Source organism: Neolamprologus brichardi, unplaced genomic scaffold (assembly GCF_056152115.1).
Source record: "Neolamprologus brichardi isolate AB-2024 unplaced genomic scaffold, ASM5615211v1 NODE_ptg000031l+_length_7269946_cov_1, whole genome shotgun sequence".
In the NCBI taxonomy this organism is placed as follows: Eukaryota; Metazoa; Chordata; class Actinopteri; order Cichliformes; family Cichlidae; genus Neolamprologus; species Neolamprologus brichardi.
In genome coordinates, this window is record NW_028270136.1 from 6,078,579 (window position 1) to 6,095,260 (window position 16,682).

The window sequence follows — 16,682 nt, forward strand, 5'->3', positions numbered from 1 at the left end:
GCGTGGAAGTACTGACCTTACTTTGAGTTTGATTCCATAAAAAGTGACAAAAACATTAGTGTCCGTTGTGCGTGGGAAGAAAACTTCTTTTTACAGCGAAAAACCCCTAAACTTCCGAGCAAGCACCGAGTAGCTACGACGTAATGGGAAACTCACAGAGAAACTCGCGGATTCTTCTACTGACCGCTGCACACCTGCACCAGGGTAACCCTCCGCCTACCCCACTCCTGCTTTACAGGTGAAAATAGAGCAACAGGACCGCTAGTCTTTGACTTTATTTATTTTCTGCTGTGTTTTACTTGCATCTATTTGAAAGACTGAGTGTAAACACACAAAATATTTTATTTTATGTGCTGGAATGTGCAGAAAATAGGTTTAAATGTTAAACTAATTTCTTCCAGTCAGAGAATGTTGCAGATAATTAAATTTTTGCTTGGTGCATAAAGTTAAAAGATTAAAACTAATAAAACAAGTTTTAAAAAGAGACTTTTCCATTTGATTACATTTTGTATGATGATTATGCAGAAAAAGTAGAATTGGGCTGAAAGATCTATCACTTTATCACCTATTCAGGTTGTAAATCATGTTTTTAAAAAGTAACTAAGTAACTAAGTAATTAATTACTTTTGAAAATAAGTAATCAGTAAAGTAACTGGATTACATTTTTGGGGAAGTAATCAGTAATTAGTTACTGATTACTTTTTTCAAGTAACTTGACCAACACTGCTCATGTAAAACTGAAGGCTAAGATGGACAGAGTCTTTCAGTCTTTGGCTCCAAGGCTTTGAAACAGTTCACACTTTAGCTCTGTGGAGTCTTTAAAAACAGTTAAAAACCTTTTAAGAAAAAATTAAACCATTCTCCTTTTGTTTGAACATGGTTCTCTTTGGTATTTATTGTGCTTTAATTGTTGTAAATTTATTTATAAACGTACCCAGTGCTACAACCTACTGTAGCTTCTGAGCCACAGATACCTGCGGTGCTGAGAGACGATGAGGTTTAAGCTGCTGGAGCAGACACCATTAATAAATGATCACAGCTCTGTTAAAATAAACTCTTATGGATTTGAATACAAACACAGTATATATGCCAATATTGATGTATCCTGATATATCAGTAGGGACTGATTATGTTGGCTGATTAAAAGAAACATCAGTGAAAGTTAAAAAAAATCAGCCGTGACATTCAAAGTCTTCTACATGTTGAGCTTATTTATTACATTTCATTTCATTGTATTTTTGGGACATGGTCCACACTCGGATGCTACACAGATACTCTTTCATTGACATGCACTGAAATACTATTTTGCACGATTGTGACACATTTAATCTAATAAGACCAAACAAAACCCTGTAATGACAGCAGTGCATATGTGCAACTGCAGTTCTACAGGGTGGAGCATTTATATGGATACAGTGTAATAAAATGGGAATGGTTGGTGATACTAAAGTCCTGTTTGTGGCACATTAGTATATGTGAGGGGCAAACTCCTCAAGATGGGTGGTGACCATGGTGGCCATTTAGAAGTCGGCCATCTTGGATACAACTTTTGTTTTTTCAATAGGAAGAGGACCATGTGACACATCAAACTTATTGGTAATGTCACAAGAAAAACAATGGTGTGCTTGGTTTCAACGTAACTTTACAGTAGCTTTTCAACTACAACTTCCTATTGAAAAAACAAAAGTTGTATCCAAGATGGCCGACTTCTAATTGGCCACCATGGTCACCACCCATCTTGAGGAGTTTGCCCCCTCACATATACTAATGTGCCACAAAGAGGACTTTAATATCACCAACAATTCCCATGTTATTACGGAGTATCCATATAAATGGCCCACCCTGTAGATTCACAACAGTAAGAGTGTTATTAACAAACTATGCTAACACAATATACATGAAATATAATCTGCTGACTGGTAGAAACTGTAGAAACAGCTTTAAGTACATCTGAAAATGTGAATGATCGTTTGTAACTTGTCTTTAGGATTATTTCACTCGAATAAGCAATGAAATGTAATCTGTGCACAGACAGAAGAAAAGCTTTTGATGGCTCAGCCCGTGTTTCTCCAGATCTTGGCCGTGAAAGCCAAAGTTTTTCCTTCCGATTTAAAATAACTCACAGTTGCTAAAACAGGAGACCATTAATAAGTAAAGTGAGACCTTTCATGTATCCAGCTACAAAGACGACTGCTTTGAACGAACCTGCGTGCATACAAACACACCTGCACTATACTTTTCTACTTCTTCCTGTCGATCTTGCTCATCATGGCTTTGACATCCACTGGAGCGGAGGCAGCGGCAGCCTTGGCTTTTTCCTCCTCTTCTTGCTGCCAGAGGATGATGGGGTGGATGCCCGGGCTCCGGTTCAGAGCATTCTGCTCCAGATTGGCAGGACTTGGATGAAATACAAACATTAATGACAAAAAAGCCTCTTTCACCAGAGTAAAGTTGTGAAACACACATTGCTTATCAATTGTAGAAACCTATGCTCTTTACTTGTCCTGTCCCTGGTTTGGGTTCAAATGATTAGACGGTAAACCTGTTTGACCACTATAGGCACAGGAGGAGCAACTGGTGACACACAACGCAGAAAATAATATTTGAATGTGATGCCAATCCAAATGGTGCGAAGTGAGGGCTTTTAAAAATCCATCAGATCTCAGTGGGTCTGTGGACCAGACTTAAACACGTAAACATCCCTCATGCTGCCTCATCTTAAATGTTCTTATCTTCAATTTGAAAATGACGCTATCATTACAGGAGCTTCTGTGCCATGAATGCTGGAGAAGTTTTATTTACTTTGTTTTCCCATTGCAGTGACGCGGTGCTCCTCCTCTTCTTTTTCTTTTAGTCTTCGTCTTTTTCATAGAAACTTAAATTCCAAGCATTTTTTACTTGAGCCACAGTGAAGATCTCAGAGGAACTGATATCTCAGTCTGAGTATCGCTGGTTTTTAACAGTCATCACTCTTGTGGAAACAAGCTACACCTCTCCTGGCAGTCATCCTTTCTTATTAACTGCAGGCCTCTCTCTTACAACGCTGTCACCACTTCCTGTTTCAGCCTGGATTTAAACATGTCTCCTTATATAGAGATCTGTATGCAAAGATGGATGTGTCAATTCCAAAAGTTTGTGATGTAGTCGGATTACTATTATGAAGGATCCAGGCAAAAAGTACTGCCTGTGTGTACGTCAGTACTTGTGGTAATATAGCCCAATATAGTAAGAGGTCCCTTCCCTGTTATTCCAGTTTGGATCCTTTTAAATTGGAATAAGTGGAACCTGAAATTCAGGTTCTGTGTCTACATTATGATGAATACTAACCTGAAGTTGTGCGGTTCAGGGTTCAGTGCCTTCTTCTGGATGTCCTTGTATGTAGGTGACTTGAGGTAACGGAAGAACGTGTCCTGTGCCAATCAAAAACATGAGCATGCTAGCAACCTCCACGTTTTGGTATGAACGGATCTTTTTTGATCCTCACACCAATCATGAATCTGGACACACCTTTTTCATGAGCAGGAAGACGTGCGTCTGTGCTGCCTCCAGCACATAGCGGTGAGGATGTTCCAGACCTTTCACTGTCAGACCCATTGTCCTGCCATCAATGTTGATCCAGCGGGGGGCGCCAGGCGCCAGGAAGGTCCTGCATACACACACGTTCTACATCAATCTCCTCCATGGCTCAAAGTTATAGGAGTGAAGATTTAGAAAACCAGAAATCAATTTAAAATGACCCCGTCTTCCTCCCCTCACCGCAGCAGATGGCCCCGCCCCTCCCTGAGCCTGGTTCTGCCGGAGGTTTCTTCCTGTTAAAAGGGAGTTTTTCCTTCCCACTGTCGCCAACGTGCTTGCTCACAGGGGGTCATATGATTGTTGGGTTTTCTCTGTATGTATTAATGTACGACCTACTGTACAATATAAAGCGCCTTGAGGTGACTGTTGTTGTCATTTGTCTAAGTGAATTGAATCAAAAGCTACTGTAAAGTGTGAAAATGAATCTCATGTGAAACAAAGATGTGTTACCAGGATGGATGGACGGGTCTCAAGAAAACACAAAGTGTGGAATTTAAATTTAAAAATGTGGAATGTAAAATAAAGTGAAATAGAAATCAAAGCTTCCCTTCATTGGCTTCCTGTTAAATCCAGAATTGAATTCAAAATCCTGCTCCTCACATACAAGGTCTTAAATAATCAGGCCCCATCTTATCTTAATGACCTTGTAGTACCATATTACCCTATTAGAGCACTTCGCTCCCGCTCTGCAGGCCTACTTGTTGTTCCTAGAGTATTTAAAAGTAGAATGGGAGGGAGAGCCTTCAGTTTTCAGGCCCCTCTTCTGTGGAACCAGCTTCCAGTTTGGATTCGGGAGACAGACACTATCTCTACTTTTAAGATTAGGCTTAAAACTTTCCTTTTTGCTAAAGCATATAGTTAGGGCTGGACCAGGTGACCCTGAATCCTCCCTTAGTTATGTTGCAATAGATGTAGGCTGCCGGGGGATTCCCATGATGCATTGAGTTTTTCCTTTCCAGTCACCTTTCTCGCTCTCTATGTATTAACAGACCTCTCTGTATTGAATCATATCTGTTATTAACCTCTGTCTCTCTTCCACAGCATGTCTTTTATCCTGTCTTCCTTCTCTCACCCCAACCGGTCGCAGCAGATGGCCGCCCCTCCCTGAGCCTGGTTCTGCCGGAGGTTTCTTCCTGTTAAAAGGGAGTTTTTCCTTCCCACTGTCGCCAAAGTGCTTGCTCATAGGGGGTCATATGATTGTTGGGTTTTTCTCTGTATCTATGAAGCGCCTTGAGGCGACTTTTGTTGTGATTTGGCGCTATATAAATAAAATTGAATTGAATTGAATTGAAAGAAGAATGAGGTTAGATTATTCGTCTTACTTGAAGATGCTCTCAGCTTTTGTTGACATAGACGATGCGGTTCCCCACTTCAGTTCTTCTGCTGCTTCCCAAAAAGCCAAGTTCTCACCTGATGTGCACACACCATATACCACATTAGATCCTAATAAATATGACAGTTTTCTGACTTACGGAGTTGTCATTGTACATGTACAACAAAATCATGGGGGCTCCACGCCAAATGTGCAGGAATAAAATATAAATAGTAAGACACTATAAGACACTGGTGGTTCATCTAACCCAACCAGTGGAGCCAAAGTGTAACATTTTTGTCAAATTATGGAAACCTCTCCACAATCGTTGGCACGAAGATCTGACAAAACTAAAATAAACTGTGAAGACTGAATAAATACAAATGAGCTCTATGCTGAATAATAAGGGTCCTGATGTTTATTGTGAAAGAAATATGGCTGACGTGGGTGCTTCACAGTTTAGTTGAAACATCCATGTTCCCTTTGTTTTATCTACCACCCATCACCATGATGAAGTATAAATTTGTCCTAAACTTCACTATATTTAGCTAAACATGGATAAAACTCCATGCTTGTAGTTGTTTAGTCATGCAGAACTCTCAACTCTACCAAGAAGAGAAACTGTGATGAACGACATTTGTTGACGTACCACTGAACTCCTTCTTAAGGAAAATCTTGAAGTCATCTCGCCCTCGCAGATCAGTCAGCAGCTCGAATAAGCTGAAGGACCAGCGCTCCACACGCATTTTAGTAGGAACTTCAACCCTAAGGACAAACACAGGTTCAGTTGCTATTGGGGCATCCGTCATCATCCTGCCGGGGTCCTTGGGTTCACCCGGGGTTTGAAGTTTGGTTCTGAACTTTTTATTTGTTCCTTTATAAGATAATCGTCTTCTAGTTCCTGAAAATGTTATTTTCTAGGGACTCTGTTGTTTTTGCATTTTTGTCATAGCAGTGTCTCCTTTGTGTCCAGCTTCTGTTATCCTTTCAGTCTTGTGCCTGTCTCGTTTCTCTGCGCCCGTCTCGTCTCTCTGCGCCCGTCTCGTCTCTCTGCGCTTATCTCGTCTCTCTGTGCCCGTCTCTCTGCGCCCGTCTCGTCTCTCTGCGCTTGTCTCATCTCTCTGTGTCCGTCTCGTCTCTCTGCGCTTGTCTCGTCTCTCTGTGCCCGTCTCGTCTCTCTGTGCCCGTCTCGTCTCTCTGTGGTTGTCTCGTCTCTCTGTGCCCGTCTCGTCTCTCTGTGCCCGTCTCGTCTCTCTGCGCTTGTCTCGTCTCTCTGTGTTCGTCTCGTCTCTCTGCGCTTGTCTCGTCTCTCTGTGCCTGTCTCGTCTCTCTGTGTTTGTCTAGTCTCTCTGTCCCCGTCTCGTCTCTCTGCGCCCGTCTCGTCTCTCTGCGCCCGTCTGGTCTCTCTGCGCCCGTCTCGTCTCTCTGCGCTTGTCTCGTCTCTCTGTGCCCGTCTCGTCTCTGTGCCCGTCTCGTCTCTCTGTCCCTGTCTCGTCTCTCTGTGCTTGTCTTGTCTCTCTGTCCCTGTCTCGTCTCTCTGTGCTTGTCTCGTCTCTCTGTCCCCGTCTCGTCTCTCTGTGCTCGTCTCGTCTCTCTGTGCTTGTCTCGTCTCTCTGTTACTGTCTCGTCTCTCTGTGCTCGTCTCGTCTCTCTGTGCTCGTCTCGTCTCTCTGTCTGTCTCGTCTCTCTGTGCCCGTCTCGTCTCTCTGTGCCCGTCTCGTCTTTCTGTGCATGTCTCGTCTCTCTGTGCATGTCTCGTCACTCTGTGCCCGTCTCGTCTCTCTGTGCTCGTCTCGTCTCTCTGTGCTCGTCTCGTCTCTCTGTCTGTCTCGTCTCTCTGTGCCCGTCTCGTCTCTCTGTGCCCGTCTCGTCTCTCTGTCCCTGTCTCGTCTCTCTGCGCCCGTCTCGTCTCTCTGCGCCCGTCTCGTCTCTCTGCGCTTGTCTCGTCTCTGTGCCCGTCTCGTCTCTCTGTGTCCGTCTCGTCTCTCTGTGCTTGTCTCGTCTCTCTGTCCCTGTCTCGTCTCTCTGTGCTCGTCTCGTCTCTCTGTGCTCGTCTCGTCTCTCTGTGCTCGTCTCGTCTCTCTGTCCCCGTCTCGTCTCTCTGTGCTCGTCTCGTCTCTCTGTGCTTGTCTCGTCTCTCTGTTACTGTCTCGTCTCTCTGTGCTCGTCTCGTCTCTCTGTCCGTCTCGTCTCTCTGTGTCCGTCTCGTCTCTCTGTGCATGTCTCGTCTCTCTGTGCCCGTCTCGTCTCTCTGTGCTCGTCTCGTCTCTCTGTGCTCGTCTCGTCTCTCTGTCCGTCTCGTCTCTCTGCGCCCGTCTCGTCTCTCTGCGCCCGTCTCGTCTCTCTGTCCCTGTCTCGTCTCTCTGCGCCCGTCTCGTCTCTCTGCGCCCGTCTCGTCTCTCTGCGCTTGTCTCGTCTCTGTGCCCGTCTCGTCTCTCTGTGCCCGTCTCGTCTCTCTGTGCTCGTCTCGTCTCTCTGTCCGTCTCGTCTCTCTGCGCCCGTCTCGTCTCTCTGCGCTTGTCTCGTCTCTGTGTCCGTCTCGTCTCTCTGTGCTCGTCTCGTCTCTCTGTGCCCGTCTCGTCTCTCTGTCCCTGTCTCGTCTCTGTGCCCGTCTCATCTCTCCGTGCTTGTCTCTTCTCTTTGCCCGTCTCGTCTCTCTGTGCTCGTCTCGTCTCTCTGTGCCCGTCTCGTCTCTCTGTCCCTGTCTCGTCTCTGTGCCCGTCTCATCTCTCTGTGCTTGTCTCTTCTCTTTGCCCGTCTCGTCTCTCTGTGCTCGTCTCGTCTCTCTGTGCTCGTCTCGTCTCTCTGTGCCCGTCTCGTCTCTCTGTCCCTGTCTCGTCTCTGTGCCCGTCTCATCTCTCTGTGCTTGTCTCTTCTCTTTGCCCGTCTCGTCTCTCTGCGCCCGTCTCGTCTCTCTGTGCTTGTTTCGTCTCTCTGTGCTTGTCTCGTCTCTCTGTCCCTGTCTCTTCTCTTTGCCCGTCTCGTCTCTCTGTGCTCGTCTCATCTCTCTGTCCCTGTCTCGTCTCTCTGTGCCCGTCGCGTCTCTCTGCGCCCGTCGCGTCTCTCTGTGCTCGTCTCGTCTCTCTGTGCTCGTCTCGTCTCTCTGTGCCCGTCTCGTCTCTCTGTGCTTGTCTCGTCTCTCTGTCCCTGTCTCTTCTCTGTGTCCGTCTCGTCTCTCTGTGCTTGTCTCGTCTCTCTGTCCCTGTCTAGTCTCTCTGTGCCCGTCGCGTCTCTCTGTGCCCGTCTCGTCTCTCTGTGCCCGTCGCGTCTCTCTGTGCTCGTCTCGTCTCTCTGTGCTCGTCTCGTCTCTCTGTGCTCTTCTCGTCTCTCTGTGCTTGTCTCGTCTCTCTGTCCCTGTCTCATCTCTCTGTGCTCTTCTCGTCTCTCTGTGCTTGTCTCGTCTCTCTGTGCCCGTCGCGTCTCTCTGTGCTCGTCTCGTCTCTCTGTGCTCGTCTCGTCTCTCTGTGCTCTTCTCGTCTCTCTGTGCTTGTCTCGTCTCTCTGTCCCTGTCTCTTCTCTGTGTCCGTCTCGTCTCTCTGTGGTTGTCTCGTCTCTCTGTGCCCGTCTCGTCTCTCTGCGCTTGTCTCGTCTCTCTGTGCCCGTCTCGTCTCTGTGCCCGTCTCGTCTCTCTGTCCCTGTCTCGTCTCTCTGTGCTTGTCTTGTCTCTCTGTCCCTGTCTCGTCTCTCTGTGCTTGTCTCGTCTCTCTGTCCCCGTCTCGTCTCTCTGTGCTCGTCTCGTCTCTCTGTGCTTGTCTCGTCTCTCTGTTACTGTCTCGTCTCTCTGTGCTCGTCTCGTCTCTCTGTGCTCGTCTCGTCTCTCTGTCTGTCTCGTCTCTCTGTGCCCGTCTCGTCTCTCTGTGCCCGTCTCGTCTCTCTGTCCCTGTCTCGTCTCTCTGCGCCCGTCTCGTCACTCTGTGCCCGTCTCGTCTCTCTGCGCTTGTCTCGTCTCTGTGCCCGTCTCGTCTCTCTGTGTCCGTCTCGTCTCTCTGTGCTTGTCTCGTCTCTCTGTCCCTGTCTCGTCTCTCTGTGCTCGTCTCGTCTCTCTGTGCTCGTCTCGTCTCTCTGTCCCCGTCTCGTCTCTCTGTGCTCGTCTCGTCTCTCTGTGCTTGTCTCGTCTCTCTGTTACTGTCTCGTCTCTCTGTGCTCGTCTCGTCTCTCTGTCCGTCTCGTCTCTCTGTGTCCGTCTCGTCTCTCTGTGCATGTCTCGTCTCTCTGTGCCCGTCTCGTCTCTCTGTGCTCGTCTCGTCTCTCTGTGCTCGTCTCGTCTCTCTGTCCGTCTCGTCTCTCTGCGCCCGTCTCGTCTCTCTGCGCCCGTCTCGTCTCTCTGTCCCTGTCTCGTCTCTCTGCGCCCGTCTCGTCTCTCTGCGCCCGTCTCGTCTCTCTGCGCTTGTCTCGTCTCTGTGCCCGTCTCGTCTCTCTGTGCCCGTCTCGTCTCTCTGTGCTCGTCTCGTCTCTCTGTCCGTCTCGTCTCTCTGCGCCCGTCTCGTCTCTCTGCGCTTGTCTCGTCTCTGTGTCCGTCTCGTCTCTCTGTGCTCGTCTCGTCTCTCTGTGCCCGTCTCGTCTCTCTGTCCCTGTCTCGTCTCTGTGCCCGTCTCATCTCTCTGTGCTTGTCTCTTCTCTTTGCCCGTCTCGTCTCTCTGTGCTCGTCTCGTCTCTCTGTGCCCGTCTCGTCTCTCTGTCCCTGTCTCGTCTCTGTGCCCGTCTCATCTCTCTGTGCTTGTCTCTTCTCTTTGCCCGTCTCGTCTCTCTGTGCTCGTCTCGTCTCTCTGTGCTCGTCTCGTCTCTCTGTGCCCGTCTCGTCTCTCTGTCCCTGTCTCGTCTCTGTGCCCGTCTCATCTCTCTGTGCTTGTCTCTTCTCTTTGCCCGTCTCGTCTCTCTGCGCCCGTCTCGTCTCTCTGTGCTTGTTTCGTCTCTCTGTGCTTGTCTCGTCTCTCTGTCCCTGTCTCTTCTCTTTGCCCGTCTCGTCTCTCTGTGCTCGTCTCATCTCTCTGTCCCTGTCTCGTCTCTCTGTGCCCGTCGCGTCTCTCTGCGCCCGTCGCGTCTCTCTGTGCTCGTCTCGTCTCTCTGTGCTCGTCTCGTCTCTCTGTGTCCGTCTCGTCTCTCTGTGCTTGTCTCGTCTCTCTGTCCCTGTCTAGTCTCTCTGTGCCCGTCGCGTCTCTCTGTGCCCGTCTCGTCTCTCTGTGCCCGTCGCGTCTCTCTGTGCTCGTCTCGTCTCTCTGTGCTCGTCTCGTCTCTCTGTGCTCTTCTCGTCTCTCTGTGCTTGTCTCGTCTCTCTGTCCCTGTCTCATCTCTCTGTGCTCTTCTCGTCTCTCTGTGCTTGTCTCGTCTCTCTGTGCCCGTCGCGTCTCTCTGTGCTCGTCTCGTCTCTCTGTGCTCGTCTCGTCTCTCTGTGCTCTTCTCGTCTCTCTGTGCCCGTCTCGTCTCTCTGTGCCCGTCTCGTCTCTCTGTGCTCTTCTCGTCTCTCTGTGCTTGTCTCGTCTCTCTGTCCCTGTCTCTTCTCTGTGTCCGTCTCGTCTCTCTGTGCCCGTCTCGTCTCTCTGTGCCTGTATCATTTGTAGTCCTGTGTCCATCGCTCTGTTTTTTGTCCCTGTGTCATGTCTGTCTCGTCTCTCTGTGCCTGTCTCATTTGTAGTCCTGTGTTCATCACTCGGTTTTTTGTCCCTGTGTCATGTCTGTCTCGTCTCTCTGTGCCTGTCTCATTTGCAGTCCTGTGTTCATCACTCGGTTTTTTGTCCCTGTGTCATGTCTGTCTCGTCTCTCTGTGCCTGTCTCATTTGTAGTCCTGTGTTCATCACTCGGTTTTTTTGTCCCTGTGTCATGTCTGTCATGTCTCTGTGTCTGTTTGTCCCCACTGCTGCTTCAACTCCAGCAGCATTAAAACACATGTTTACAGTGTGTGTAAAACAGTAGTTTGGACATATCAGGATGTTTCACTCTTCACATCAGGGTCACAAAGGTGGAACATGTTTCATCGCTCATGTTTGGGTATCACAAAGGCTCAGACCTTTATCCATCTTTCATGTACAGAAACTTTTAATAAACACGGGAAACAACACAAACTGAGTGCCCATCCCATTTTATTCCCCAGCTGACTGCATACTTGGCTATGAGGGACTTTTTATAATTCATTAATTTCTTTTAAACGACTTTCCAAATAAACACATTTGAAATGTTAGACTGCAAAGACTCATCGGTGCTGCTGCTGAAATTGGTACACTGTTGTTTTTTTTTCACCTTCTCATGTTGAGAGTCCAGTATGCATCATGGTCTGTTTGCCAGGGGTTGCTGGGTAGACAGGAGGCCAGGAATGGGTCATGATTTTTGTAGGTTGTGATGTATTTGACCAGCCTGCAGAGACAGAACTGTTATTAGCTTCATCTATTTTCTAGTTGAGGATGTCAAAACCAGGCAGCACAGCCGCAACTAAAGGAGATGCATATATATGTATATTTAAATATACGTTATTTTAAACTAATGATGATAGTACTCTTGGTGCTGTAGGTGAGCACTCGAGTGAAGAGATTTCTCAGAGTTTTTAGTGCTGAAAAAACAAAAAGTGACACAGTCACTGAGCTATGAGGGCTTTTTTAGAGCAGTGGCTCACTGGGACCAGCTGTTTTCCAGCCGTGCTGATTAGAAACAAGCCACACCCCCTCTCCACTATCCTGAGGAAAGCCACACACAGAATGGAAAGGAGCTGGTAAGGCTCACCACTGGGACCCTCCAAACTGTGACTGAAATACTCTTCTGGTTTCTGTCTTTGTTTCTCCTCATTTCACTCAAAATATTACACAAAGTCACCTACAAGTATTGTTTTTATTAGGAGAAGTAAATTTTATTGTTACATGTGTTAGATGCAGTATGGCAAAGCTGCAGTTTTGACATTTGAACTCGTGTTTCTCTGCAAAGTGCGCTACGACCTGAATTTCCCAGTTGTATCTTGAACTTTTGCAACTGTTCCTTCTAATGATTTTTCAAATGTCTCATAGTGAGGTCGAGTCTCCGTGCATCCATGTGGTGTCCACAGCTTATCTTAGTGAGGGTCTAAGGGGCAGCAGTCCAGGCAGAAGAGCCCAGACCTCTCTCATGGGGGGTCATATGATGGTTGGGGTTTCTCTGCCGTATTATTGTAGGGTCTATATTACAACATAAAACGCCCTGAGGAGACTGAACCTCCTCTGTTTCTGCAGGAGGGCACACAGAGAAAGTTGGAAGTTGGAAACCCTTCACCTATGAGGCACCTGGGTGGCCTCAACTGACTCCTTTAACAACTCTGGACCCCTGCTGTACTGTATGACCAAGCGTGTCTCCACATCTCTGATGGAGAGCCCAGGAACTCTGCAGGAAGTGCATTTCCAGCACTTGTATGTAGTGCTGGGCAATAAAATGATGACATCATTTTATTGAGGGGAAAAATACTGATGACCATAAATTTGGGCTTTAAAATTCAGACAGTACTCGTGGCCTTAGGGCTGATGTAACATCACCACAGACAGATACTGTATCAACTTCTCAATAAGAGACAATATCAAAGACACACTGTCAGAAACTCTCTGCGGCATATGTTGCAAACTGGTTTATCTGTGCTTGGTCTGACTGGAGAAACCTAAATCACTTCCACACTTCTGACAGCATCATGAGGCGTCTCTTAACAACCAAAAAGAGTTGTGGGCAAGAGCCCCAGAGAACGAGAGGCAGGGGGCAGCTGACACTACCAGCAAGCTAAGAACAGGGCCCTATGTCGCTAAAAACTGCTTGGTACCTGGAAGCCTTCTTGGCCACTGGGACAAAACCCAATGTGTATCCAGTGTTGGGAAGGTTACTTTTAAAATGTATTCCACTACAGATTCCATTACATTACTCAATGAGAGTAACGTATTCTGAATACTTTGGATTACTTAATATATTATCATGCTTTTTACAACTACATGAATGTACTATTGCTGTGTCATTTAGGTTACTCTCCATACCAACACCAACTAGATGTTTAAATCTTAATATAAATGAGTAACAGTAGGTGGACATTAGGTAAGGCTGCACTTTTTGCAGCGATCTCGTATAGAAAACTATTCCTCGCGTATATAAAACAGGTCAGCGGCTCCAAACCGTAGTAAAGGGACCTCTGGCTAATATGGTGGGTTCATGTCGGGCTCGTAGCCGAAAACTAGCTTTACTTTGTTGTCTGGGTCAACTTTGCTAGCAGAGACAGAGAGAGGCGTTGAAAGGCTGCTCCAACAGAACTTATTGTTTCAGAGGAAAACACAAACACAGCGTACAGTCGAGTCTTAATAGCTTACTTACAGCTGGGTCTGCCCCGGGGCCTCCTCCCGGTGGGACATGCCTGGAACACCTCACCCAGGAGGCATCCTTGTCAGATGCCCGAACCACCTCAGCTGGCTCCTTTCGATGTGGAGCAGCAGCGGCTCTACTCTGAGCCCCTCCCAGATGGCTGAACTTCTCACCCTATCTCTAAGGGAGAGGCCAGCCACCCTTCAGAGGAAGCTCATTTCTGCCGCTTGTATCCACGATCTCGTTCTTTCGGTCACTACACACAGCTCGTGATCATGGGTGAGGCTAGGGACGTAGATTTGACCGGTCTGCTGATTTCCGGCTCCCTTCTGCCATCACTCGTGAACAAGACCCCGAGATACTTAAACTCCTCCACTTGGGGCACAAACTCGTCCATGACCCAGAGTGGGCACTCCACCGTTTTCCGGCTGAGGATCATGACCTCAGAATTGGAGGTGCTGATTCTCATTCCCGCGGCTTCACACTCGGCTACGAACTGTTCCAGTGCGGACTGGGGCCGCTGCGCGGCGTTCCCAGCGCACCCTCATTGTGCGTTTAGGCATGCCACGTCTGTCCAGCGTCCTCCCCCGCCACCTTATCCAACTCACCACCAGATGGTGATCAGTTGACAGCTCAGCCCCTCTCTTTACCCGAGTGTCCAGAACATATGGTCGCAGGTCTGGTGATACGATTACAAAATTGATCATCGACCTACGGCCTAGATCATCCTGGTGCCACGTGTACTTATGGAAGCTCTTATGTTCGAACATGGTGTTCGTTATGGCCAAACTGTGGTTTGCACAGAAGTCCAATAACAAAGCACCACTCGGGTTCAGATCAGGGAGGCCGTCCCTCCCAATCACGCCCCTCCAGGTCTCGCTGTCATTGCCCACGTGAGCATTGAAGTCTCCCAGTAGGAAAACAGAGACCCCAGGAGGAGCTCCGGAACCCCACCCAGGAACTCCAAGAAGGCTGGGTACTCTAAACCACCACTCGGCACATAAGTGCAGATGGTGGTCAGGACCCGTTCCCCGACCCGAAGGCACAGGGAACAAACCCTCTCATCCACTGGGGGAAACCTCAACATACAGGCAGCAAGCTGAGGGGATACCAGGATACCCAGTCCATCCCACCGCCTCTCGCCAGGGGCAACTCCAGACTCCAGCCCCTCTCCAGGAGACTGGGTTCAGAGCTCAAGCCGTGCATTGAGGTTAGCCTGACTATATCTAGCTGGTACCTCTCAACCTCATGCACTAACTCAGGTTCCTTCCCCACCAGACAGGTGACATTCCATGTCCCAATTACCAGTCTTGGTAGCTGGGGATCGGTCCGCCAGGGCCTCCACTCCTGGCTGCTGCCCTGCTCACAATGCAATCGACCCCTACGGTGCCTCCTTTTTAGGGCCGTGCCCGGCCGGGCCACATGGACTATGGCCCAGCCACCAGACGCTCGCCCTCGGGCACCCTCCAGGGCCAGGCCTGGCTCCAGGCCGGGGCCCTGGTAACTCTATCCCAGGCAGAGTGAACTGTTCCCTCGATGGTCTTCTCATAGGGGTTTTCTGAATCACTCTTTGTCGATATATCCCAGTTTTTAAAACCCAACGAACAAGTAGAACCAACGTTCAGTTCAATTCAGTTAATTTACACAGCGCCAAATCACAACAACAGTCGCCTCAAGGTGCTTTATATTGTAAGGTAAAGATCAGCTGATAGCACAAAGAAACCACAACAATCAGATGACCCCTATGAGCAGCACTTTGGTGACAGTGGGAAGGAAAAACTCCCTTTTAACAGGAAGAAACCTCCAGCAGAACCAGGCTTAGGGAGCGGCGGGGCCATCTGCTGGGTTAATCTGTGTCTTGGTACCAGAAAGAAACTTACGCTCCCAGGGAGACGCTAGATTTGACCTTGGACCTCATGATAGCTTGTTGATAGAACATGTTCTAGAAAAAACACACACAGAATTGTTATTTGGATTATTTCCATTTCTAAAGTACCTTTGTACCTATGTACAGCTAAAGCTGTGTATTTATGCATGCATACTTTTAATTTTTCAATAGCAAGACTTACCTTGCGTCTATAGATATCAAAAGGGGTTTTCTGAAAGAAAATAATTATAAAATGAAAAATTTTCATGGAAGCATTTTTTTTGGTGCAGTAGTACTCGTTATGTGATAAGCTTAACAAGTATGATTAAATACAGAAAGACGTTTTGATGCTACGGGTCTAGATCTACAGCTCAGGTCTGCTGAAGCAGAAATGGTTCCTCTGGGGTAAATGATTACTTAACTTTGCAAAGCTTTTTGACAATTGCAGCCAAATATCAATATCAGTGCTTTTTCCCAATGCTAGAATTGAATAAGTTTTCTAAGACAGAGACAGACAACCACAAACTCTAACATTCACACCTATAAACAATTCAGACTCATTATTTCATCAAACATGCCTTTGGCCAAATTGATGCCCCAGCAAATTTGGAGGTTTGATACCAGAACCCGCATGGTGTGAGGTAACAGTGGAACCCTGTACCATCAAACCATCCTCAAGGTTCATCAGATAGCCCATTTCCATCCATCCATTTTATTCCATGTATCTAATTCAGGTCCTCTGCAGTGCTGGAGCCCATCCCAGCTGCCATGGGATGAAAGGCAGAGTACAGCCTGGACAGGTCGCCAGTGGGCTGGGCAGCCAATTTGGTTTTGCTCATTAGTACAATGACCACTTACCACAACACTATAACGTCACACAGTGGGGATATAAAGTCTGGCTACTTAAGCAAAGTTATTTCTGGTTTGCACGTCTTTTCTTCATCACCATGGAGTTTGATCCATCGGTTTATTGGTCTCTTTTTTGTAGTTGTCTCGTTACCCTCCTGCTTCTGTGCCCATTACAAGGTTTCACTACTATGAAGCCGTGTTTTGACTTCTGTGAAGATTCTTGTGTTCTTCATTTACTAAATTCTGGATCTGTGTTTATTTTCTCTCTGAGAACAAAACTGCACTTTGTGTTTGCTCGTGTTATCTTTGTTTAATATTCAGATTTGTTTGATGATCTGACACATTGAAGTGTGACAAACATGCAAAAAAGACATAAAGATTATGTCTCCACAGGTGGAGAACTTTCTCGACAGTTACCAGCCTTTCTAGGAATGAGTGTGGCAGTAAATCCACCCCAGAAATGACCCTGTGAAAACTTAATCACCCCACTGTGTAGACACACATAAACCTTTCTGCATTACTCTTTCATCTTCATGTGAGAAAAGAGATCTGTGTTAGAGGAAAACAGAAGAAAGGGGAATGCAATAAATACGTTTTCTGAATATCTTCATCCTGTAAAATACAGTATTTCCTTTAATATTTAAAATAAATGCAGATATAGAAGGTTGAGCATCCAATCAAAACTCCAACTGAAGCTCTACTGCCATCACAAAACTACCAATGTAAACATGTAAACAGAAACAGCTTTTTGTAAATTTGGAAATATAATTAAAATCTGAAAAGTGATGT

The 16,682-nt window shown here is 47.2% G+C and overlaps 1 protein-coding gene across 3 annotated transcripts in view; it reads right to left on the reverse strand.

Moving 5' to 3' along the window:
• Positions 1-1,823: 1,823 nt before the first annotated feature.
• The window catches only part of rgs9a (regulator of G protein signaling 9a), a 43,808-nt gene continuing 28,949 nt past the window's right edge, over positions 1,824-16,682 (reverse strand). For all 3 annotated transcript variants that reach the window (XM_087837313.1, XM_087837312.1, XM_087837311.1), the window contains exons 10-17: positions 15,247-15,276; positions 15,058-15,119; positions 11,123-11,236; positions 5,538-5,653; positions 4,899-4,986; positions 3,508-3,646; positions 3,328-3,410; positions 1,824-2,397 (exon numbers count right to left, since the gene is read on the reverse strand). In XM_087837313.1, the coding sequence (XP_087693439.1) occupies positions 2,241-2,397; positions 3,328-3,410; positions 3,508-3,646; positions 4,899-4,986; positions 5,538-5,653; positions 11,123-11,236; positions 15,058-15,119; positions 15,247-15,276 (789 nt within the window). In that variant the 3' untranslated portion in view covers positions 1,824-2,240. The remainder of the gene's footprint in view (positions 2,398-3,327; positions 3,411-3,507; positions 3,647-4,898; positions 4,987-5,537; positions 5,654-11,122; positions 11,237-15,057; positions 15,120-15,246; positions 15,277-16,682) is intronic.